Raw genomic sequence first — 24,426 nt, 5'->3', positions numbered from 1 at the left:
TGACTGGGAACAGAAGCGCAGACATGAGTTGCTCTGTCTGGTAAGACAGATTGGTTTTTTAGTGCCTTCTCTTCAGTGGATGCTCTCTGGTGGACATAACATTAGGCAAAAGGATCCACAGAGTTTGTGATCACTCCCAAAGATCCATTCATATGCCTCTTCCTCAAACTCCCTTGTTTCCAAGATTCCATTTTGCTCTTTGAAGCTCCTGAACAGCCACCTAAGCCATGTGACTGCTCGGGGTAGGGGGTGAGGTCCATGTTTATCCATACTTCAGATCATTTCCCCCTCTATACAAATGAATGACCAACTGCACTGCTTATATCCCTTCCACTGAAAGGATTTCTTTATTATTTTTTGTCAAGGTTACTGTTGAGTGTAGCTGTAGGTTAGTAACGGTCCATTTTTGATTAGCACCAATATGCTGAGCTGACTCATTTGTGAACTGAGCCTCATTTTCTACCTTTTCTCTCAGTTGTCATGAAGAATCACCCATGATGTCATATAGATAATTTGAGGAAGAGTCAACAGTGCAATTGAGATAGATGAGTTGAATTCTGGGCCTGTTTCAGATATTAATACACCTGTTTCTGTAATTACTCGTGACCTCTGAATGTCCTCAGATATGATCTAAATGTACTATTCTATCATTTGACAGAATGCTATTTTATGAGCTTGACTGCATGACTCATTCGATCTGATAGTATTTATCTTGTGTTGTGAAACTCTGGTCACATAATCATTCAATGTCCAGTGGTCAGGCACTCAGTCTCTTCCACAGATCTTTTTCAAACATCAAGTAGTTCTCTGCTACAAAAGTCCTGCTACTAGTCCACAACCCTGGAGAATCTGCATGTGTCTCTCATATTAGGCCTTTCTAGGGACTCTACGAAGGATTTTTATCCACAATGGATAGCTCTAGCATCATGGAATCTGTTGGGCCACATGCCTGAATAGCAGAGCAGCTTACACCACACTCTGGATCTTCTACAGAACTTCTTCTTCCTCTACCTAGACTCTGTAGACCATATAATCCCTAAGAACTTTGTTGATATAACAAGGCCCTGAATTTGTGTGGTGCATCTTTCACCTTCTGGCATGTATTTGTCTTACTAAGGAATCCAGAGTATTTGCTATTTCCCATACAGAAAGACTAATTTGCGTGATATTACCAACATAGTGGACAAATATGTTTTATGAAATAGCCACATGATCCAGGTTCTTGCAGACCATATTAAAACTACATTAAGAGACTTACTGTAATCCAGAGCAACTGCATGGATATGTATTGTTCTCCTTCCAGTTTAAATGCAAGTTGTTTTTGACTGCAATTACTGACAGAGATTGAAAGTAATACATTAACCAGATCAAGAGCTGCATATCAAGTCCCAGAGTTTGTGTTGATCAGTTGCAGTAGAGATACCAAATCTGGCAGAGCAGCTATGGTTGGGACTACCATTTAGTTGAGCTTATGATAGTCCACCACCATATGCTTGATTTATCTACTTTTGCAAGGGTCATATAAAAGATTTGAACGGAGAAATGAGGCCCACTACTCACTCTTTTGCTATGTTTTTGATAGGAGTGCTAATCTTTGCAACTCTCCTCAGGATAACATATTGCTTCCTTATTCACTGTCTTGGCAGGAGGATGTATGGGCAACTTTAGGAGCTTCTATTTGGTCCACTCTACTGTAATGACACTTGTTTGATAGGTCATGAAACCAATGTAAGAGTTTTGTGAGCTGATAAGAATCTTTGTCACAGTTGTGTACTCTTGGACTGGAGAAGTAACCAGTGTGAGTTTGCAAATGCATTGGATCTACCTGTGAGATGGACTTGTGCCATGACTCTATTATTTGTTTCCTCCATGAGCCCCCACTCTAACCAGAGGACCACAGTGGCATTTTGGATCCTTGGCATTAGTGTCATCTCAGAACTTATATCCAACAATCCTCAAGAGGTCTAGGTAATCCTCTTTCTTCACTGTACATTCAAGTAAATGAGTGCATGTCCCTGTGGGGGAGAACTGAGGAAATATTTATCATATTTATTTGTTATAGCACTACAGGGACTTTATGAAGAGCAAGTTGGCTTAGACCTCAAAACTGGCTATAGGAACATAATTATCTAAATGGTAACTGACATCTGCTCTCCAGCTGTTAATCTTTTGGATTATGTAAGCCTGGTTATACTTGTCATAGTTATCGTAGTTTTGGGTTGCCCATTCATCTTCTTCCCAGAACACACTGTGATCTCTTAAACAAACAACAGGCCCTAGTTGCCATTCTGTTTTTGCTGCTATGAAAAGATGAGCTCAATGATAAATTTTTCACTGGAGAATATTACATATAAAAGAAGCAACAGACAGGACAATTGACACAAGTTTAAAATAATCTTAACTCATAATCCTGACCCCTCAACATGTTTTTCCTGTATTCCCATCCTTGATTTGTTGGGCCACCATTCGACCTGTTTCTCAAATTTAAAAATTTCGGAATGATCCAAGACTTCTCACTCTTCCTACACGTGTATATCTATATCATACATTCTAACAAGTCCAAATTTTTCATAAATAAATAAAATATAAATAAAAGTAATAGATGACATGGAAAAAATAGAACAGAAAGAAATATAGTTAAAAGTAAATTTCTTCTTATCCCTAAGCCCCAGTCTCTTTTGTCAGATGTAATGATATAATTTCCTGCTAACTTTCAAAAGTTTTTATGCCTATACCAGCTTATGTGTACATGTGTGTATGCAGAGTCTATGTTTATATATTGTTACATACTTAAAAAATTTTTTTACACAAACAGGAGTGTACAATATACCCTATCCTACTCCTGAATTATTTCCCTTGGATTCTGGAAATCATTCTGTTTTAAAAAAATTTTAATGGCTGTATTTCATTTATATGACTATATTACCAATTCCTATTTATAGTCAGTTAGGGTACTGCCAATTTTTCTTTGCTATTATCAACATGCTTCAGCAAATATCTTTGTATAAACATCTTGGTACCAAGTGTTTTGAAATTTTTCACAAAAGAGTCTTAGCAGGAAATTTTCTAGTATTTTCTTTAACTGGCAACTTTCTAGTATGAATTGATATAGTAAAGCATCCTAAAACAAATAAGAAAAACATGACTAATTTGATAGAAAAATGTACAAAAACCGTGAACAGGAACTTCACAGAAGAGGAAGCATAAATAGCCCTAAACCTATGAAAAATATTTCAAAATTTGAAGTATGGCTTCTACTGAATGCATATCACTTTTGCACCATCGTAAAAATTTTCAACCTCACTAATAATAAGGGAATGGAAATTACAACCACAGCAAGATAGGATTTCACATGGTCTTGAATGACAAAAATTAGAAAGTCTCTAGGGGCACCTGTGTGGCTCAGTTGGTTAAGTGTCTGACTTTGGCTCAGGTCATGATCTCACAGTTCGTGAGTTCAAGCATGGTGTCAAGCTCTGTGCTGACAGCTCAGAGTCTGGAGCCTGCTTTGGATTCTGTGTCTCCCTCTGTCTCTGCCCTTCCCCCATTCGCTCTCTCTCTCTCTCTCTCTCTCTCTCTCTCTCTCTCAAAAATAAATAAACATTAAAAAAAAAGTCTCATAATACCAAGAGTTAGCAAGGATGTAGAATAAGGAGAACTCTTACTAACACTACTAATAGGACTGTAAACTGGTGTGACAACTTTGGGAAACACTATGGCTTATAGATGCCTGTCTTCTCCCTGCATCTTCATGTAGTCTTTTGTGTGTGTGTGTGTGTGTGTGTGTGTGTGTGTGTGTGTGTGTCTATATCCTAATCTCTTCTTACAAGGACACCAGTCATGTTAGATAAGAGCCCACCCTAGTGACCTCTTTTTAACTTAAATATCTCTTTAAAGACTCTATCTCAGGGCACCTGGTGGCTCAGTCAGTTAGGTATCTGACTCTTGGTTTTGGCTCAGGTCATGATCCCAGGGTCATGGGACCAGGCCCTGTGTCAGGATCTGTGCTGGGCATAGAGCCTGCTTGGGATTCTCTCTCTCCCTCTCTCTCTGCCCTTTCCCTGCTTGCACTGTCTTGCTCTATTTCTCAAAATAAATAAATAAACTTTTTTAAAGACCTTATCTCCAAATACAGTCACGTTCTGAGGTACTGAGGGTTAGGACTTCAACATATGAATTTTGGAGGAGCACACTTCATCCCATAACAGGCACTTAAATCACATTGAGATTTTAATGTTTTCTTCTGTATTTATATGTTTTTTCCATAGGGTCCCCACCACCACAATTTCTGAACTCTTATGACTTAAAATACTGTCTGATGAATAGTTTCTAAGCAATGGTTCAAATTTTTTTGATAATTTTATGAGGTGTTAACTTTTTGATATTTTACATCCTTCCAAGTCCAAATAAACCATTCCTGAGCAAAACTGAAACTGACTGCATTTCTAACTTCCTCATTCGGCTTCTTCACTGCTGATCTCACACACGGTCAGAGGAGTCGGCGTATTGGGAGACCAGAGAACTCCACAAGTTCATTGTTTGGATTTCTAAAAGGATCTTACAATCTTATTTCTCCTGCCCACTAGGAAAGGATTAAGAAAACAAAGGTTGAAATCAACAGCTTCAACTTTTCAATATAAAAAGAAGTTTTCAGGAAAATCCTGGTAAGTTACAGAATCAGTAAACCTTTAAATTTTCTGCCGATGGTGTGGCTATTTTTTAAAATCCCAGCTGTACTTTTTATATAAATACTTGTGTTTATACATAAATGATTGCTTGTAAAAATGTTGAAAGTAATTAGAAATATCAATAGATTAAATATGTAGCAACATATTTAACTGAGGCTAACTTTGTGAATGCTTTTCTAGAAAGAAATGTACCGTTAAGTGTACTTGTAGTGGTGAGAACCTTATGGTCCCACAGGGCAGTAGGAAAGACAACAGAAAAACAATGCAAAGTTCAGGAATGTAAACGTTAAAGATTGTAAAGGAACCTGTGGTCATGTGAAACTGTAAAATTCTGTCTTCCGTAACTTAAGATGTTATTAGAAGCTTTACATTTAATCAAAGATAACACTCTCCAAAGACTATTTTTCTTTGTAAGAAGTCCCTTCACATTCATTTTTTTTTTACAGCAATCTAGTTAAAAACTGAAAATGGAAACTTAACCAGGAAATGAAACTTAACTTGTGTTGTGTATGGTTTCGTTTCTTCAGACCAGCAGGGGGAGATGTGTAGCCCTCCCAGACTAGCATCAGAATCCTGCACAGCCTCTCCCTGATGATCAGCTCTGAGTCCTACGGAACAGGACTGCTTGGGGCATAGATATCTGGGATGCTCTGAGGACGCCCCTGAGATGAGGGTGGGTGGGCACCAGTGCTTGACCCTAACCATGCACTCTGATGATTTGGTATTTCTTGTTCAACACCTAAAGAGAGAAAACTGGAGCAGTTGCTGGAGGATGGCATCCTGTAGCTCCTTTGCTAATAATTAATGGTATTACTGATAAGATTTGTGTTCACAATTGTTTCAAAACAGGAAGATGAGGGCCCCCAGGAAGCCAGAGTTATGTCAAGTCAATCTCAAAATTTGTCCACACCAGTCATTTTGATCTTTGCTTAGCTCCAACAATATATATGCAGATGCTCTTATAACTGATAAGGTACAAACTATTTTAAAAGCATTATTGAATATAGTAAGTTCAAATCATTATATGTTCACAACTGCTGTCATGAGAGGAGAGGGAGGTTGAGAACCTTTTGACATTATAATAGGTCCAAGATATTAGTAAAGAGTTTAGTGTATCATATTAAGTCAAGGTATTGCCGATTTTTCCATTTAACAAAAGGAAAGACTCCAGATTTGGGGAATAAATGTCTGTGACCTTATCTGAGAACAGTGTTTCTATCTCCCTGGTATCTACTGGCAGAATCTGAAGCAAGAGAAAGCTGCCACCTCTTAGGTGGCACAAAGTTACCCTTGCAGCACTGGACACAGCACACAGTGAGTTGCTGGCTGTATAGAGGCATAAAAGCTGTAAGAAGAAGGGATATACTGCAGAGGGAAATTTCTGATGTGCTGCCTCATTTCTAAAATGTTGGGCCTTAAAAAATATTTTTTAAATAAAGTTAAAAAAATTAAAAGGGGTGCCTGGCTGGCTCACAGAAGAACATGTGACTCTTGATCTTGGGGTCGTGAGTTCAAGCCCCACATTGCGTGTAGAGATTACGAAAAATTTTAAAAATAATAAACTTTAGAATGTTGGGCCTTGGTGGAATTGCTATAATCACTGGCTAAAACAAAAGAGAAACCTTAAGTCTGTCCTCTCAGTCTTTGGGATATCCAGAGAAAGGGTGGACGGTTAAATTACTGAAAGAGAACTCTGGCTAAGAGAAGTTTTGCAGCCGATCTGAGCAGGGTGTGTCTGTGGGAAGGGGTAAGTCCCTCACGAGGAGATCAGCTTTCCAGAGCAGAGGCAGCAGATGAGAACAGCAGAGGTGCTGAGGCTCTGACACTGAGGACCCGGAAGAAAGAGAGAGAGAGAGAGACCTAGTCCAGTATGAGAAATGACCTTATTTGGAAACTGTGAGTGACACAGCAGAAATGATACAGGATATTATGAAACTAGGGTACCTAGAAGGACTGAAGGAGAAAACATACTTATTAGCCCTCCTTTCCTTTTGACAAAATTTCCTTTTCTTTCCTTGTGACCAGGTGATTGAAGCTAGAACTAGTTCTCGCCCTAACGAACAGCCCAGTAAGAATGTCTAGATTTCTGTGTGAGATTCAAACCGAGTGAAAGAACTGCCCTAGTGAAATGAGCAGTCGTTTGGTCCTTTGACCCACAGACATAGCTAATTCAAGAGTTGTCAAAAATTTGTTACTTTAAACTACTCTGAGAAAATGTTATTCATTCAACAAATTTTTTGTTAAAAGCTACTCTGTGCTAAGCACTGTAAAATAGTAAATACATGTAAAAACTCCTGATCCTCATGAAGTACACAGAAATAATGGGTGGGACAGAAAAAGAAACAAGATAAATAGGTAGGAGTATGTGGAATACTTTATTGTGATAAATCCCAAGTACATATATTTAAGGGAAAAAAATAACAGAGGAAGAACAGGAAATACTGGAGATGGAATAAAGTTTTCAGCAGGCTGGCCAACCATGCCTCAGTAAGAAGGTGACATGTGATGAAAGACATAAGCAAAGGGAAGGAGTGAGCCCTGCAGGTATCTGAGGGCATCCCACAGAGAGGAAGCAAGGATAATGCCAGAAGCAGAAGTAGGTTCTTCCTGCAAGAAACAAGAAGGGGCTGGACCAGCTTTAGAAAGGGAAATGAAAAAAATATTTAATATCAGAAGGGTAACAGGGTGCCAGGTCATGTGAGGCCTTATAGTTTATAATAAAGGGCTCAGCTTTCACTCTGAGTCAAATGATAAGCCACTGGAGGGACTGAACAGAATATTAGCATGTGATTTACATTTGAACAGGGTCACTCTGGCTGCTATTTTGAGAAGTCTCCAGCAGGATCAATAAGAGCAAGAGTGAAACAAGTGAGGGAGCTGCTCCTGACATCCAGGAGAGAGGTGGGGGCTTGGACGGGTTGGTAGTGGTGGAGATGCCAGATGTGTTTTAGAGAGACAACCTACGGGATTTGCACCACATTGAATGTGGAATGTGGAAGAAGGGGAAGAGAATGCCTGCAACAGATTTTTGGATGTTTGTTTAATTCATTAAAAGTATTTAAGGGGCGCCTGGGTGGCTCAGTCGGTTGAGCGTCTGACTTCGGCTCAGGTCATGATCTCACAGTCTGTGAGTTCGAGCCCCGCGTCGGGCTGTGTGCTGACAGCTCAGAGCCTGGAGCCTGTTTCAGATTCTGTGTCTCCCTCTCTCTCTGCCCCTCCCCCGCTCATGCTCTGTCTCTCTCTCTCTGTCAAAAATAAACATTAAAAAAAAAAAGTATTTAAATACAGGGGGTGATGCCATCTTAATTGAGGATGTTCTTTTCATTATTCTTTCAAATCTTGTACATGTTTGACTTTTCACAATAGGAAGTTAGGGGTAAAATCTGTCTCACAGAGTTCCTAAGCAACAATCCAATCAATTCCATTTTAATTTTCTGTGATATCATTTTGTTTTTTGATGTAACAGATTCTCAACAAAAGGCAAACTGGAAAAGGACCAGATCTGTTCTGCCTACATCTGTATTTCCTCACAGATGCTTTCCAGGACATGACTCTCGCAAATTTTCAAGAAAAGACAACTAATCTAATAGCTTGAGATCAAAGAACCTCACAAAGAGTTATTTCAAGTTGCTGATATAAAAAGGAAGTTTTCAGAAAAGTCTCGGTGAGTTTCTAATCATTAAAGATACCTGTTTCATCAAATTTCTTTAAAAAGCTGTCTTTAAAAACTAAGTCTAAAACATAGAGTAGAACTTTGAAAATGAACATATTTTCAAGTGCACATGAGCTATTTCTAATGAAACGACTTTAAAGGAATGAGAAATATTCCTGTTTGTAACATGTATGTATCGCTAGATGTAACTTGCACTGGCTGCAGAATTCTTAAAAAAAAATTTAACGCTTATTTATTTTTGAGAGACAGAGAGAGACAGAGCATGAGCAGCGGAGGGACAAAGAGAGAGGGAGACACAGAATCTGAAGCAGGCTCCGGGCTCTGAGCTGTCAGCACAGAGCACAACGCGAGGCTCAAACTCACAAACTGTGAGATCATGACCTGAGCCGAAGTCAGACACTTAACCAACTGAGCCACCCAGGTGCCCCTGAAGAATTCTTTAAGAAAGAAACCTTCCAACTACCATGATGCAGAGTGTTTCTGAAAGTGGAAGTCTCCAGAGATGAGTCTAGAAAGACCTAAGTAAAATGTTGATCAGAGGATCAGGAATCGAAGCATAGCAACCTGTGTAGAAAATTATAGCCATGTGCAGCTATGTCAAACCCTGTCTTGTATAACTCAAGATGATATCAAAGTTAAAGATTAGACCCACCGAAGTCTAATTATTTTATTTTTTAAAACATTTATTTATTTACGTAATCTCTACACCCAAAATAGGGCTTGAACTCACAACCCCAAGATCCAGAGTTGTATGTTCTTCTGACTGAACCAGCCAGGCACCTCTAATCATTTTATTTAAGGCTTTCCTTTACAACTAGCTTGTACAAAGACTATGGGAGGAAATACATCATTTTAACGTGCACTTCCAGAAAATATAACCAACTTGTTTGGCAGTTTCATTTCTGAAGAACAGTAGGCTTGCTGATCTCCAATTGTGAGCATTCTTTACAAGAGGCAAAGATACTTGTGGGCTGCTGAGACCCAGCTTCCTGGAGGCAGGGGTGGGTACCACTGCTTGCCCTAAAAGCTGTTTGGTTTGATCCTTCCTGATCAACCCCAAAGTGAGAAAATAAAAGTCCTTAAGAAATGGGTCCTGAGGGCGCCTGGTTGGCTCAGTTGGTTAAGTGTCTAACTCTTGATTTCATTCAGTTCAGGTCATGTCTCACAGTTTGTGAGATCAAGCCCCGTGTCAGGCTCTCTGCTGATGGTGCAGAGCCTGCTTGGGATTCTCTCCTTCCTTTCTCTCTCTCCCTCTCTCTAGAAGAAAGAAAGAAAGAAAGAAAGAAAGAAAGAAAGAAAGAAAGAAAGAAAGAAAGAAAGAAAGAAAGAAAGAAAGAAAGAAAGAAAAAGAAAGGAAGGAAAGAAGGAAGGAAGGAAGGAAGGAAGGAAGGAAGGAAGGAAGGAAGGAAGGGGTCCTGAATCGAGTACTCATAAGGAGAACTCTGGGGTTCAAAATTTCCCAGAACATAATAAAGGAGATAAGGTAGAGGTCTTCTCCCCAATTCCAAGCAGAGCAACACCTTTATCCATTTCAGACCTTAAGGTTTTACATGCTTTTCTTTTGAAGAAGCAGAACAAAAGCAAACAACAACCAAGACAGCACTGGTTCTGTCCCATGCTCCTATACAATGAAAACAGGTTGGCTGAGAGGAGACATAATTAATCACAACATTGTTTTCCTGATCACAACCCCTCCCCTTTATTTATACTATGTAACTTCTTGTTATACATAAAGGTCCCTCATATTTAAAAAATATGCCAACACTCCAGGACATGAATCTAATCAGATAATGTTCATGAAATGATTTTGTCAGCCTCAGAACAGTGAAATATGTCAAAGTTCTACATAAATGTTAAGGAATCATCACCCAAAACAAGGTTGAATAATACACTTATTGGGCCAAAGAGTTATACCAAAGCATTATTAAAGCATTTTGCCCAAATCATGGTCATCTTGAATTAAATAAATGATCCAAATATGGATCACAGACAATATAAGATGCTTGTATAATTGACAGAGTGCAAAATTTATGTGAAAGCATTACCAAATATATAGTAACTTCAAATCATTATGAATCGTCTCAGCTCTCATCATAGTAGTGGGCAGCTGAGAAAGTTTTTACTGTTATAAAGGGTCTTCATCTTTGAACAGTGGGGAACCTGTGAGATAAAGTACAGATTAAAAACAGATTTGGGGAGGACAGATGCACTTCCAATTTGAGAAGAGTGCTCCCATCTCCCTGTAATTCCCAGCAGAATTCAAACAATAAAGGAGAAAATGTCTCCCTGGCAGGTGGCTCAAAGACCAGCCCTTCCACATCCCCACATTATACATGGACACACACTCCTTGTAGAGTGCTGGAGTCTAGTGGGATCGGTATACTCACTGGCTATATCAGAAGAGAAAATCTAGAGCTTTTCCTTGTAATATCCGGGGTACCCAGAGGAGAAGGTGAGAAAGGACTCTGACTAAGAGAAGATATTGCCACAGACCTGGACAGAGCACATCTGTGGAGAATGACAAGAGCATTTCCAGAAGAGATGCCCAGAGATGCGTGGGTCTCCTCTCTAGAGCAGGGAGTTATAGACAGTCTGTTCAAAGAACAGAAACTAAAATAGAATGTATGGACTTAGTAACAGAAGAGAAGTCAAGAAGCAGTACAGTGGTAGATGTGGTTTTAGGAGCTCAAGGAAGCTCTCTTCTGATTGTTTCAGTTTCCTAGTTGCAATAGGAAGCAGGGTTATAGCAGAAAGTGACAATGGTGAGGAGGTGTTGGAGATTTGTGTGAATGTGTGAAATAGCCATTTAAGACAGTGAGAGAGTGAATATAGCAGGGAAACAGGATGGTAGCTCAGAGCATTTAACAGCCTGCTGGAGGACAGTGGTCATGACTGTAAAGTGAGACCAGGCAGGTTATGGAGGGTCATGTCCAGCCATGTTCCACCGAGTTGACACAGACAGAGTACAAGAGGAGGGAGGACAGAGCAAGTGATTACAATGAATGAACAAAGAAAGTCAAGCTAGTTACAAGGGAGAAGCAGTGAGGAGATGCAGGAGGGAGGTATTTGAATCTGAGATGCTGGAAGGCTTGTAGCCATTAGTGATTCTATTAGTTGGCTAGGGTTGCTGTAACAAAGTACCACAAAGTGAGTGGCTTAAATCACAGAAATGTATTATCTCACAGTTCTGGAGGCTGGAAGTCTTCAAGATCAAGATGTTGGTGAGATTGTTTCCCGCAGAGGGCTGTAAACTGGAATACGTTCCTTGCTTTTCTTCTAGCTTCTGGTGGTTTGCTGGCAATCTCTGGCATTCCTTGGCTCACAGATCACCCCTATCCCTGCCTTCTTCTGCACGTGGTGTTCTTCATGTGTGTGTGTGCCTCTGTGTCTGAATTTCCCCTTCCTATAAAGATACCAGTTATACTGAATTAGGGCCCACTCTAATGGCTTCCTGTAAACATCGGCAATGACTCTATGTCCAAAAGGGCTGCATTCCAAGGTAGTGGGGCTAGGACTTTGTCACATCAACCTAAACTTGTCAGGAGGTAATAATTAAGCAAGAGTGTCTATTTGGGACCAAAGAATATGTACTTTGGGATACACAGATTTAGGTAGCAACCCACATAGTGTCCCACTAAGCAAAAGTCAGGGGGTTTTAAGGGAAAAAGGGAATGCTCATATTCATAATGTTGCTTACAAAGGATTTTTGACTGGGGATCTTAGTCGGTTAAGTGTCTGAGTTCAGCTCAGATCACGATCTACAGTTTCTGGGTTCGAGCCCTGTGTCGGACTCTGTGCTGACAGCTTGGAGCCTCGTACCTGCTTCAGATTCTGTGTCTCCCACTCTCTTTGTCCCTCCCCTACTCATGCTCTGTCTCTCTCTGTCTCTCAAAAACAAATAAACATTAAAAAAAAAATTTTAAAGGGGCACCTGAGTGGCTCAGTCGGTTAAGCGTCCAACTTCGGCCCATCTTGTAGTTCTTGAGTTCAAGCCCCACATTTGGCTCTGTGCTGACAGCTCAGAGACCAGAGCCTTCTTCGGATTCTGTGTCTCCCTCTCTCTCTTCCTCTCCCCAATCACACTGTTTCTCTCTCTCTCTCAAAAATAAACATTACAAAAAAAATTTTTTAATGTTAAAAAAGAATTTTTGATTGTTTTTGGTGGCAGAAAGCTAATCTTGACTGAATATAACTGATTGCTAAGGCTATCACTAAGTAAAACCTCTTCCTAGCAAGTAGAAAATTTGGGCTAAGTCCTTGGAATACTTTTGATTGGGCCAGGTTTAAAAGTTCATGGTTCCTCCAGTGAGGGCATGTATATGGCCCATCTCCTTAATGGCTCCATTTTAAAACCTCTTGACATAAGTGACGCCCTTTCCTTTCACCTATCACAAACACATAGGTTTTTTGAGGGAGGTGGTCATAATTCAACCCGTAACAGTTATCATAAGGTCAATGATGTGACTGTTAAGACTGGAGTTGGGGGGAGGTCAAGATCATTAGACAAGAGGCAGTCAAGAGGGAGAAAGTGTATTGAAGGATCATTTGAGCCACCAAAAATTGTGACAGGAAGTGTCTGAGGGCATGAGTGCCTCTTCCCTTCAGCTACCTACAAAAGGAGGTCAACATATATTTAAATATATAAAAAAGCAAGTTTGGTTAAACGTCGACTTCAGCTCAGGTCATGATCTCGTGGTTCATTAGTTTGGGCCCCTCATAAGGTTGTCTGCTGACAGCACAGAGCCCGCTTTAGATCCTCTGTCTCCCTCTCTCTCTCTCTCTGCCCCTCCCTCCCCCACCTCTCAAAAATAAAAGTTTAAAAATTTAAAAATAATACAGTAGTCATTTTTTATTCAAACTTTTCTCCAAAGTGACCTCAAAAAATCTTTCATTAGGATTATGTTTACTAATAACTGCTTCTACTATTCCGCATATAGTGCTTGTAAACAGGTAAGGCAGGACCCCTCCCTTCAGCCTTATCTGAAATGACACTTAGGACCTCTGCAGAGGAAGCAGGAGGATCCAGGCTCTGGGGTGTGTGGAGTCATCTCCTGGTCAGTAATTCCCTTTGCTCTGGAATTCTCTTTGGCAGACCCAGTACCTGGATCTGGGAGCAGGAGCACGGACAGCCCACTGTGGAGCACCACCACACCCATCTCCTTGGACCCTGTAGATAGGACTTTGGAAGTCCTACCAGGTAGACTATGCCTTACTCTCTTCACTCTGCCCCCCAGACTTGTTCCCTCTACCTGCCTCCCACCCTACTCCAGAAGCCCCACTTTAACTTCACCTGTCCAATGTCCCCACTTTCTTCATAGTGACATTCCTCCCCTCCTCACAGATCCCAGTCCTTTGCCCGTTATTGAGTCTTACACAAAGCACGATCACAATTTATTATTATAAACTGTTTTGAATGTATGTGTGTGGCTTTTTTTTTCTTTTTTAAATTTGCTCCATTGGATTATAAGTACTATGAAAAAACTCCACATCTGTTTTGGTTACCACTATTTTTCTTGAGCATGATGCCTAACAGGTGCTCAATAAAAATTTGTCGAGTGAATAAACAAATGATATTTATTTCTGGTTGCGATATGTGCACTAATTCTTATGGAACCTCAAAGACCTCTTGGATCTACACTGTAAAGTGAATGGAATCGATCATATGAAATATGTTTTTAATGTTCATTGTGCCAGTAGCTCATAGTTCTGCTAATTGGCTCAGGACTAGGTATGTCCTGCAGACTGAAGGCAAAGTGAAATCATATGGTATTTGTCTTTCTCTGACTGACTTATTTAGCTTAGCATAATACTCCCTAGCTCCATCCACATTGTTACAAATGGAAAGATTTCATTTTTTTATGGCTGAGTAATATTTCATTGTATATTTACCACTTCTTTATCCATTCATCATTTGATATATACTTGAACTGTTTCCATAGTTTGGCTATTGTAGATAAAGCTGCTATAAATATTGAGGTGCATATATTCCTTTGAATTAGTATTTTTGTATTCTTTGAGTAAATACCTAGTAGTGCAATTGCTGGATTGTAGAGTAATTCGATTTTTAACTTTTTGAGAAACATCCATACTGTTATCCAGAGTGGCTGTACCAATTTGCATTCCCACCAATAGTCCAAGATGGTTCCTGTGTCTCCACATGCTCACCAATACCTATTGTTTCTTGTGTTGTTAATTTTAGCCATTCTGACAGGTGTGAGGGGAAATCTCCTTGCAGTTTTGACTTGTATCTCCTGATTATCAGTGATGCTGAGCATCTTTTCATATGTCTGTTGGCCATCTGGAACGTCTTCTTTGGAAAAATGTCTATTCATGTCTTCTGCCCATTTTAATTAGATTATTCATTTTTGTGATGTTGAGTCTACATAGTTCTTTATAGATTTTGGATACTAACCTTTTATAAGATGTCACTTGCAAATATCTTCTCCCATTCCATATGTTGCCTTTTAGTTTTGTTGATCGTTTCCTTTGCCATACAGAAGCTTTTTATTTTGATGAAGTCCCAATAGTTTATATTTGCTTTTGTTTCCCTTGCCTCAGGAGGCATATATAGAAAGAAGTTACTGCATGTGTTTTCCTCCAGGATTTTTATGGTTTCAGGTTTCACCTTTAGATCTTTAATCCATTTTGAATTTATTTTTGCTTGGTGCAAAAAGAGGTCCAGTTTCATTCTCTTGCATGTGGCTGTCCAGTTTTCCCAACACCATTTGTTGAAGAGACTTTTTCCCATTGGATATTCTTTACTGGGTTTTTTTGAAGATTAATTGACCATATAATTATGGGTTTATTTCTGGGTTTTCTATTCCGTTCCATTGATCTACATATCTATTTTTGTGCCAGTACCACACTGTTTTGATTACTACAGCTTTCTAATATAACTTGAAGTCCAGAATTGTTATGCCTCCAGCTTTGCTTTTTCTTTTTCAAGGTTGCTTTGGCTATTCGAGGTCTTTTGTGGTTACACACACACACAAAATTTTTTTTAATTTTAGAGAGAAAGAGCATGCAACTGGGGGAGTGGGGCAGAGAGAGAGAATGAATCTCAAGCAGGCTCCATGCTCAGCATGGAGCCCAACATGGGGCTCAATCCCACAACCTAGGGATCATGACCTGAGCCAATATCAAGAGTTGGATTTTCAACCAACTGAGCACCAGGCACCCCAGTTCCATACAAATTTTAGGATTATTTGTTCTAATTCCATGAAAAAATGTTGTTGGTATTTTGATAGGGATTGTATTAAATGTGTAGATTGCTTTGGGTTACATGGACATTTTAACAATATTTGTTCTTCCAGTCCATTAGCATGGAATGTCTTTCCTTTTTTTTTTTTTTTTTTTTTTTTTTTTTGCGTCACCTTCAATTTCTTTCATTAGTGCTTTAAATTCTTCAGAGTACAGGTTTTTTTCACCTGTTTGGTTAGGTTTATCCCCAGGTATATTATTGTTTTTGGTGCAATTAAAAATGGGATTGATTTTCTCTTCTTGTGGCTTCATTATTGCTGTACAGAAATGCAACATATTTTTGTACATTGATTTTGTATTCTGCAACTCTACTGAATTCATTTATCAGTTCTAGCATTTTTTTTTTTGGTGAAGTCTTTCAGGTTTTATGTATAGAGTATCATGTCATATGCAAATAGTGAAAGTCTTACTTCTTTCTTACAGATTTGGATGCCTTTTATTTCTTTGTGTTGTCTAAGTCCTGTTGCTAGGACTTCCAGTAATATGTTAAGTAACAGTAGTGATAGTGGATATCCCCATCTTGTTCCTGACTGTAGAGGAAAGGCTCTCAATTTTTCCCCATTGAGGATGATATTAGCTGTTGGAATATCTAATTCCATCTAATAATAAATCTAATAAAATAAAAAATAAAAAATCTAATAAAATCATCTAATAATGATATTAGACCATTCATATATGGTCTTTATTGTGTTGAAGTATGTTCCCTCTAGACCTACTTTGTTGAGGTTTTTATCATGAATGGATGTTGTAGCTTGTCAACTCTTTTTTTGCATATATTGAAATGATAATATGGTTCTTATCCATTATTTTATTAAGGTGGCATATCACATTGATTGATTTGCAAATATTGAACCACTTGGCAACCCAGGAATAAATCCGATTTGATCATGGTGAATAATTTGGGTCCTTTCTCTTTTTGATAAGTCTGGCTAGAGGTTTATTTTATTAATTTTATTATTTTTTTTCAAAGAACCAGCTCCTGCTTTCATTGATCTGTTCTATTGTTTTTTAAGTTTATATATCATTTATTTCTGCTCTAATCTTTATTATTTCCTTCCTTCTGCCAGCTTTAGGCTTTTTTGTTGTTGTTGTTCTATTTCTAGCTGCTTTAGGTGTAAGATTAGGCTGTTTATTTGAGATTTTTCTGGCTTTTGAGGTAAGCATGTATTGTATATACTCCCTCTTAGGACCACTTTTGCTGCATCCCAAAGACTGTTTGAGATTTCATTTTCATTTGTTTCCATGTATTTTTTAGTTCCTTTTTTGATTTCCTGGTTGACCCATTCATTGTTTACTAGCATGTTGTTTAACTGCCATGTATTTGTGATCTTTCCAATTTTTATCTTGTGGTTGACTTCTAGTTTCACAGTGTCATGGTCAGAAAAAATATGTAGTATGAGTTCAATCTTTTTGTATTTCTTGAGGCCTATTTTGTGACCTAATATGTGACCTATTCTAGAGGATGTTCTGTGAGCACTTGAAAGAATGTATATTCTGCTGTTTGGGGTCAATTTCTGGGATATTTAGGATGATTTGATAGTTAACTACTTGTGTTCATGAGTCATAATGAGTCTAGGGTCCTCCTACTCTGCTGCCATCTTCTTCTCCTTTCTTATTGCAGTTTTTATTTGTAGTTCCCTGATGATAAGTGATGATGAGCATCTTTTTATATGTCTGTTGGCCATCTGTATGTCTTCTTTGGCGAAATGTCTATTCATGTCTTCTCTCCATTTTTAATTGGATTATTTGTTGTTGTTGTTTGTAATGACCCATATAAGTTCTTTATATTTTGGATATGAACCCATTATCAGGTATGTAATTTGCAAATATCTCCTCCCATTCAGTAGGTTGTTTTTTAGTTTTATTGATTGTTTCCTTTGTTGTACAGAAGCTTTTTATTTTGATGGAGTCCCAACAGTTTATTTTTGCTTTTGTTTCCCTTGTCTCAGGAGATATACCTGGAAAAATGTTGCTTCATAGGCTGAAATCGTTTTAACAAAGTTAAAAACTCATACTATTTTTCTTATCTAATTTCAGTCAGGCCAGGCCAGTTTGAAATACAGCTAACTCTTTTGGTATCTCTGAGAGCCACAAGAATTAGCCAAGCAAATTGACTTCCCTAACATTTTGCTACCACATCTCTTTCTGTCTTGGTGGCCTAATAGCTTGAGTTCCAAAAGACAGTAGGTGATGAGGTAGCTGATTGCTTCATTGCTATGTAACAAAGATGGCCATCTTCCTAGTTGAGAAAGGAGTTTTCTGTTCCCCAACCCACCTCCACTTATCTGGTTTTATATTTAAAGTTTATTTGCAATATTCAGCTATGGGAATCAATGTCTTGTTACTTAAAATTCTGGTTTTAAATTACAAAAACGCTTGTTGTACCTAGGTGGCTGTCAGGTGAGCTTCCAACTTAAGCTCAGGTCATGATCTTGTGGTTCATGGGTTCTGGCCCCCCGTCAGGCTCTGTGCTGATAGCTCCAAGCCTGGAGCCTGCTTCAGATTCTGTGACTTCCCTTCCCTCTCTCCACCCTTCACCCACTCACACTCTGTCTCTCTCTGTCAAATATAAATTTAAAAAAAATTCAAAAAACAGTTACAAAACCCCAACTTTAACCAAATTAAACCTAAAAGGGATAATTACTATATGGATAAAGGTGTATGTGACCCTAGTTGGAAGCAACTGCTCATTTCATGATAATAATTATAATCACCTAGGAAACAAGGGCACTAATTGGGACTATAAAACATTAGTATCGACTAGTTTTTTTTTTTAATTTTTTTTTTTTACATTTATTTACTTTTGAGAGACAGAGTGAGACAAAGTGAGAGTGGGGGAGGGGCAGAGAGAGAGGGAGGCACAGGATCGGAAGCAGGCTCCAGGCTCTAAGCTGTCAGCACAGAGCCTGACGCGGGGCTCAAACCCACAGACTGTGAGATCATGACCTGAGCTGAAGTCGGACGCTGAACTGACTGAGCCACCCAGGCACCCCAGTATCAACTAGTTTTAAGAGTCATTCTTGAACAATATTTTATATATGTTGTTTGTGTAAAATTATGTACATAATTGACTATGTAATTTCAATCGTTAAGCATAATACTAAAATGCTTATCGTATTACTTTTTCCAAGGAAAAAACTGCAAGCTCGAAATGAGTGAAAAAGTAGAGCTACCCGAAGTGACCAACAACTGGACCAAAGAGCATGTGAAACAATGGGTAACCAAAGACCTTAAGATTGATGAGAAATATGGGCAGATTCTGATCGATGAAGAAGTAACTGGATTAGTCCTGCAGGAATTAACTGAGATGGACCTTAGAGAAATGGGGCTACCACGGGGTCCAGCACTTTTGATAAAACGGACATATAACAGATTGAATAATAGGTACCCTGAAAGTAACAATCAGGATTCTGGACCATTAGATCATACAAAACCATCCCTACAAGAACACCCAAAAAAGCCACAACAGACAAAAAAGGAAGATGAAAAATCAGGGTTACCCAATTTTAATCATGATCTCAGAGAGATCAGAGATACCAAAAAACAAAAATCAATTCTTTCGAAAGAAGATGCATTAAATGGAGGAACAACCACTGAAGACCAAAATCAGGATAAGCTAGAAACTGAACAGTTGACTTGTATGCCATATCCTTTTGATCAGTTCCATAACAGCCAACGTTACATAGAACATAGTATTCTACAACCTGAAACTGGCCCACTCAATCTCATAGACCCAATACATGAGTTCAAAGCCCTCACAAATACAGAAGCAGCCACAGAAAAGGACATTAAGATGAAATTTAGCAATGAAGTCTTCCGATTTGCAGCAGCTTGTATTAATTCACGCACCAATGGCACCATCCATTTTGGAGTTAAGAACAAACCCCATGGACAAATTGTTGGGGTGAAAGTCACCAGTAAAGATGCCTTCATTGACCACTTCAATATAACGATCAGACAATACTTTGAAGATGATGTCAATGAAGCCAAGAAGTGCATTCGGGAACCAAGGTTTGTGGAAGTTCTACTGCAGAACAATACACCATCTGACAGATTTGTCATAGAAGTAGATGTTATTCCAAAACACTCTGTATGTGAAGAAAAGTATTTCTTAATTAGGATGCAGAACTGTAAAAATGAAACATGGAAACCAAACCAAGATCCTTCACTGTTTGTGAGAGATGGGGCCAGCTCTAAGGATATCCTGGCCAATGTTAAGCAACGGGATATAGCTTACAAAGCATTTTTACAAAATTTAAAGTCACTAGCAGCATCTAGAAAAGAGGCTGAAGAAGAATATGAGGTGAAGGCAAATAAGAAGGAGAGTGAAGGACAAAAGCTTATCAAACTTCTCATAGGCAACCGAGACTCACTGGATAATTCATATTACAGCTGGTACATTCTTGTAACAAATAAATGCCATCCAAACCAAACAAATAACTTAGATTTTCTAAAGGAAATGAAGTGGTTTGCTGTGTTGGAGTTTGATCCTGAATCTGTGAGCAAGGGGGTGGCCAAAGCTTACAAAAAAAGCCGAGTAGCAAATCTTCACTTTCCAAATCAGTTTGAAGAAAAGACAAATAACATAAGGGAGAAAATTTCTAGTTTAAATCTTTACCAGCAGCCCAGCTGGATCTTCTGCAATGGCAGATCAGACTTGAAAAATGAGAGCCATAAGCCTCTAGAACCACACTTATGGCATAGAGAAAGAGCTTCTGAAGTCAGAAAGTTGATTTTATTTCTCACAGATGAAAATATAATGACAAGAGGGAAATTTTTGGTAGTGTTTCTATTACTCTCTCCAGTGGAAAGCCCAGGAGATCCCCTCATTGAAACTTTCTGTGCTTTCTATCAAGCTCTCAGAGGAATGGAAAATATATTGTGTATCTGTGTAAACTCACAGATTTATCAACGATGGAAAGATCTGCTACAAACAAGACTGACAATGGCAGATGAATTAACAAACCACAGTATTTCCACTTTAAATTTAGAACTGATAAACAGTACTATTCTTAAACTAAAACCAGTGACTCAGTCATCAAGAAGATTTTTGCCTTCCCATGGATTTTCTTCCGTTATCTTAGAGAAAAAGGAAGAGGATATCTTGACTGCACTGGAAATCCTCTGTGAAAATGAGTGTAAAGACACAGACATAGAGAAAGATAAATCTAAATTCCAAGAATTTAAGACATCAAAAGAGGAACACTTTTATCGAGGTGGCAAAGTATCCTGGTGGAACTTCTATTTTTCTTCTGAAAACTATTCTTCAGCTTTTGTCAAAAGAGATAGTTATGAAAAGCTTAAAGATCTGATACAGTGCTGGGCAGACTCTCCTAAACCAGTATTTGCAAAAATTATCAATCTTTATCATCATCCAGGCTGTGGGGGTACTACGTTAGCTATGAATGTCCTCTGGGACCTAAAGAAAAACTTTAGATGTGCTGTGTTAAAAAACAAAACAACTGACTTTGAAGAAATTGTAGAACAAGTGACCAAACTGATTACCTATAAGGCAACCAGCCATGAAGACTACTTTCCTGTACTTCTCCTTGTGGATGATTTTGAAGACCAGGAAAATGTTTATGTCCTACAGAATGCCATCGATTCCATTTTAGCAGAGAAGGGCTTGAGATATGAAAAAACACTGGTAATTATCCTCAACTGCATGAGATCCCAGAATCCTGATGAGACTGCAAAATTAGCAGACAGTGTTGCACTAACCTACCAACTTTCTCCTAAGGAACAAAGAGCTTTTGAGGCTAAACTGGAAGAAATTGAAAAGCAACACAAGAACTGTGAAAACTTTTATTCCTTCATGATCATGAAGAGCAATTTTAATGAAATGTACATAGAAAAGGTAGTCAAGAATATCCTAAAAGGACAGAATGTTGACAGCAAGGAAGCACAACTCATCTCCTTCCTGGCTTTACTCAACTCTTATGTTACTGATTCTACAATTTCAGTGTCACAGTGTGAAATATTTTTGGGAATCATATACACTAGTATACCCTGGGAACCTGAAAGCCTAGAGGATAAGATGGGAGCCTATTCTACACTTCTAATAAACACAGAAGTTGCAGATTTTGGGAGATACACAGGTGTGCGCATCATTCATCCTTTGATTGCCATTTTCTGTCTGAAAGAACTAGAAGAAAGCTATAACTTGACTAAATGTCAAATTGCATTGAAGATCTTAAATGAAAATTTATTCTATGTTTCTGGAATAGGAAGAGAAAAATTTCAACATGATGTGCAAACTCTTCTGCTTACAAGACAGCGCAAGGAGTATGGAGATGAAACAGACACTTTGTTTGCCCCATTAATCGAAGCTTTAAAGAATGAAGAAATTGAAAAGGTCTTGGTGGCAGGGAGTGTTCGATTCCCACAAAATGCATTCATTTGTCAGGCCTTAGCAAGATATTTCTACATTAAAGAAAAGAATTTTAATATTGCTCTGGATTGGGCAAATCAGGCCAAGAAGAGAGCATCTAAAAATTCCTATATCTCAGATACACTTGGTCAAGTCTACAAAAGTCAAATCAAATGGTGGTTGGATGAAAGGAAGAACTCCAAGGATATTACTGTTAATGATCTGATTACTGTTAATGACCTAACATACCTCCTGGAAGCTGCTGAAAATGCCTCAAGAGCTTTCAAAAAATCCCAAGAGCAAACTGAGAGGAAAGGCTATGAAACAGAGGCCTGGGCACCACAGAAGTTGCAAAGAAAATATGACACATACAATACAGCCGGTTTCTTGGGTGAAATCGAAGTTGGTCTTTACACTATTCAGATTCTCCAGCTCACTCCCTATTTCCTCAAAGAAAATGAATTATCTAAAAAAGCTCTGGTAGAATTTTTATCAGGAAAGGGACTTACTCCCATAAATCCAAAATGTGAATATTATTTGGCTCTCAGCAAGTTCACACCCTACTTACAAGATTTACAATCAGATTTGAAAAGGTGCTTTGACTTCCTTGATGATTATATTGTTCTTTTGAAAATGAAGAACACCCAAAAAGAAATAGTAGAAATCTCATTACGCAAAAAAATCACTCGTTGTTTCAGGAAATACATGGAACTTTTCTGCCATTTGGATTTCGGTCCATTACAGGGCAAAGAGAGTCAGTTTCTCCAAGAAGAGAAATGCAGGAAAGGTTTAGAAGCTTTGAAAGCAGATAGGTTTTCTGGACTCCTGGAATATCTTAATCCAAATCACAAAGATGCTGCAACCAATATGGAAAATATAGTGAACAAATATTTTTTCCTATTGAAGCAAAACCCAACTAAACACCTGGCAAAGGAGAAACTAAATTTCATTTTAGCCAACATTATTCTTAATTGCCTAAAACCCCACTCCAAATCCATTCAACCACTTACCACACTGAAAAAACAGCTCCGAGAAGTGTTGCAAGTCATAGGACTAAGTCATCAATATCCAGACCCTTATTTCTTGGCCTGCCTTCTGTTCTGGCCAGAAAATCAAGACCTAGATGAAGATTCCAAACTAATGGAAAAGTATGTTTCATCCTTAAACAGAACCTTCAAGAGACAGTACAGGAGCATGTGCAGGTCCAAGCAGGCAAGCACACTCTTTTATCTGGGGAAGAAGAAGGGTCTCCACAGTCTTGTTCACAAAGCTGAGATAGAACAATACTTCAATAAAGTACAAAATATAAATTCTCTCGGGCAGAGTGGTGACGTTTGGAAAAAAAAAGAAGTCAAAGACCTCCTGTGTCGTCTAACTGGTCAGGCTGAAGGCAAGGTAATCTCTATGGAATATGGAACAGAGAAAAAAATTAAAATACCAGTAACACCTGTTTATTCAGGTCCACTCAGAAGCGGTGGAAACATAGAAAGAGTGTCCTTCTACCTAGGATTTTCCATGGAAGGCCCTCTAGCATATGACATAGAAGTAATTTAAAAAGACATATTAACTCAAATATGTTTATTCATCTCTCTCTGTGATTTTATTCCCTCTCTCTATTCCCATGGCATTTTAATAACATTATTGGCTTATCTGCAATCACAGATTCTGCGTTTGTCTCCCTGAATGAATTATAATTTTTGAGGGCATGAAGTGTGTCTACACAGAGTTTGGTACACAGCAGAGTTGACTGTTCATTGTTTTAAATATGCATTTTCAGATGTATATTCTGTTGGTATTCACTGGTCACATTAGAGCTGGCTATAGATCAATAAAATCTGTTTTAATTCTATCACTTATGAATATTCTGGATTGTGAATTATTTATTCACTGTGAAAGCAGAGACTTAAATAAGACGAATATGAAAGGAAAAGCCCCTCCTGTGTTTGGAAATCAGACCCAGAGATCCACACCATAGTGCCACCTACCTCCTCTTGGTATCAATAAAAATGTATAGAGGGTAAATATTTTGTTCTCTTTTCCACCTACCCCTCTACCTATCCATATAAATACACACTTCCTTGTACCCCTTGCCCTTCTCCCAACTTCTTGCTTCAGGAGGGGGAAACAGAAAACAAAGTAGTCACAAGCTTGAACTCCCTTTGCCCCCTTCCTCCCATTTACAGATAAATCTGTTTCTACGGCCATTCTTGTTTCCTGTCAACATAGTCTTATCTCCACCTGTTCTTTAGAGCCCATCTCCCTTGGCTTCTTTTTTCCATTCACTGCCCTCTTTTCTCTTTTGACTTCTCAACCTGTGCTATATACACGCTATTTTCTCTATCAAATATTCCCTTATTTTCATCCAACATTTTCCATATGACTATTCTGATTTGTCCATCACAACTCAGTTTGAATCAACTCCACCAGAAAGTCTT

The 24,426-nt window shown here is 38.6% G+C and overlaps 1 protein-coding gene across 2 annotated transcripts; it reads left to right on the top strand.

Moving 5' to 3' along the window:
- The first annotated feature begins 4,457 nt into the window (after window positions 1-4,457).
- Window positions 4,458-23,840, top strand: SAMD9L (sterile alpha motif domain containing 9 like). Of its 2 annotated transcripts, XM_019443316.2 has the most exons (4): window positions 4,458-4,664; window positions 8,155-8,352; window positions 13,454-13,558; window positions 18,753-23,840. In XM_019443316.2, the coding sequence occupies exon 4, from the start codon at window positions 18,773-18,775 to the stop codon at window positions 23,543-23,545; it is 4,773 nt and encodes a 1,590-aa protein (XP_019298861.2). In that variant the 5' UTR covers window positions 4,458-4,664; window positions 8,155-8,352; window positions 13,454-13,558; window positions 18,753-18,772; the 3' UTR covers window positions 23,546-23,840. The 2 variants fall into 2 exon arrangements, with proteins under 2 accessions (XP_019298861.2, XP_019298862.2); XM_019443317.2 differs by lacking the exon at window positions 8,155-8,352.
- Window positions 23,841-24,426: the final 586 nt, after the last annotated feature.

Source organism: Panthera pardus, unplaced genomic scaffold (genome assembly GCF_024362965.1).
Source record: "Panthera pardus isolate Hobbes unplaced genomic scaffold, ASM2436296v1 HiC_scaffold_8, whole genome shotgun sequence".
Lineage (NCBI taxonomy): Eukaryota > Metazoa > Chordata > Mammalia > Carnivora > Felidae > Panthera > Panthera pardus.
This window is presented reverse-complemented; position numbering and strand designations above follow the sequence as displayed.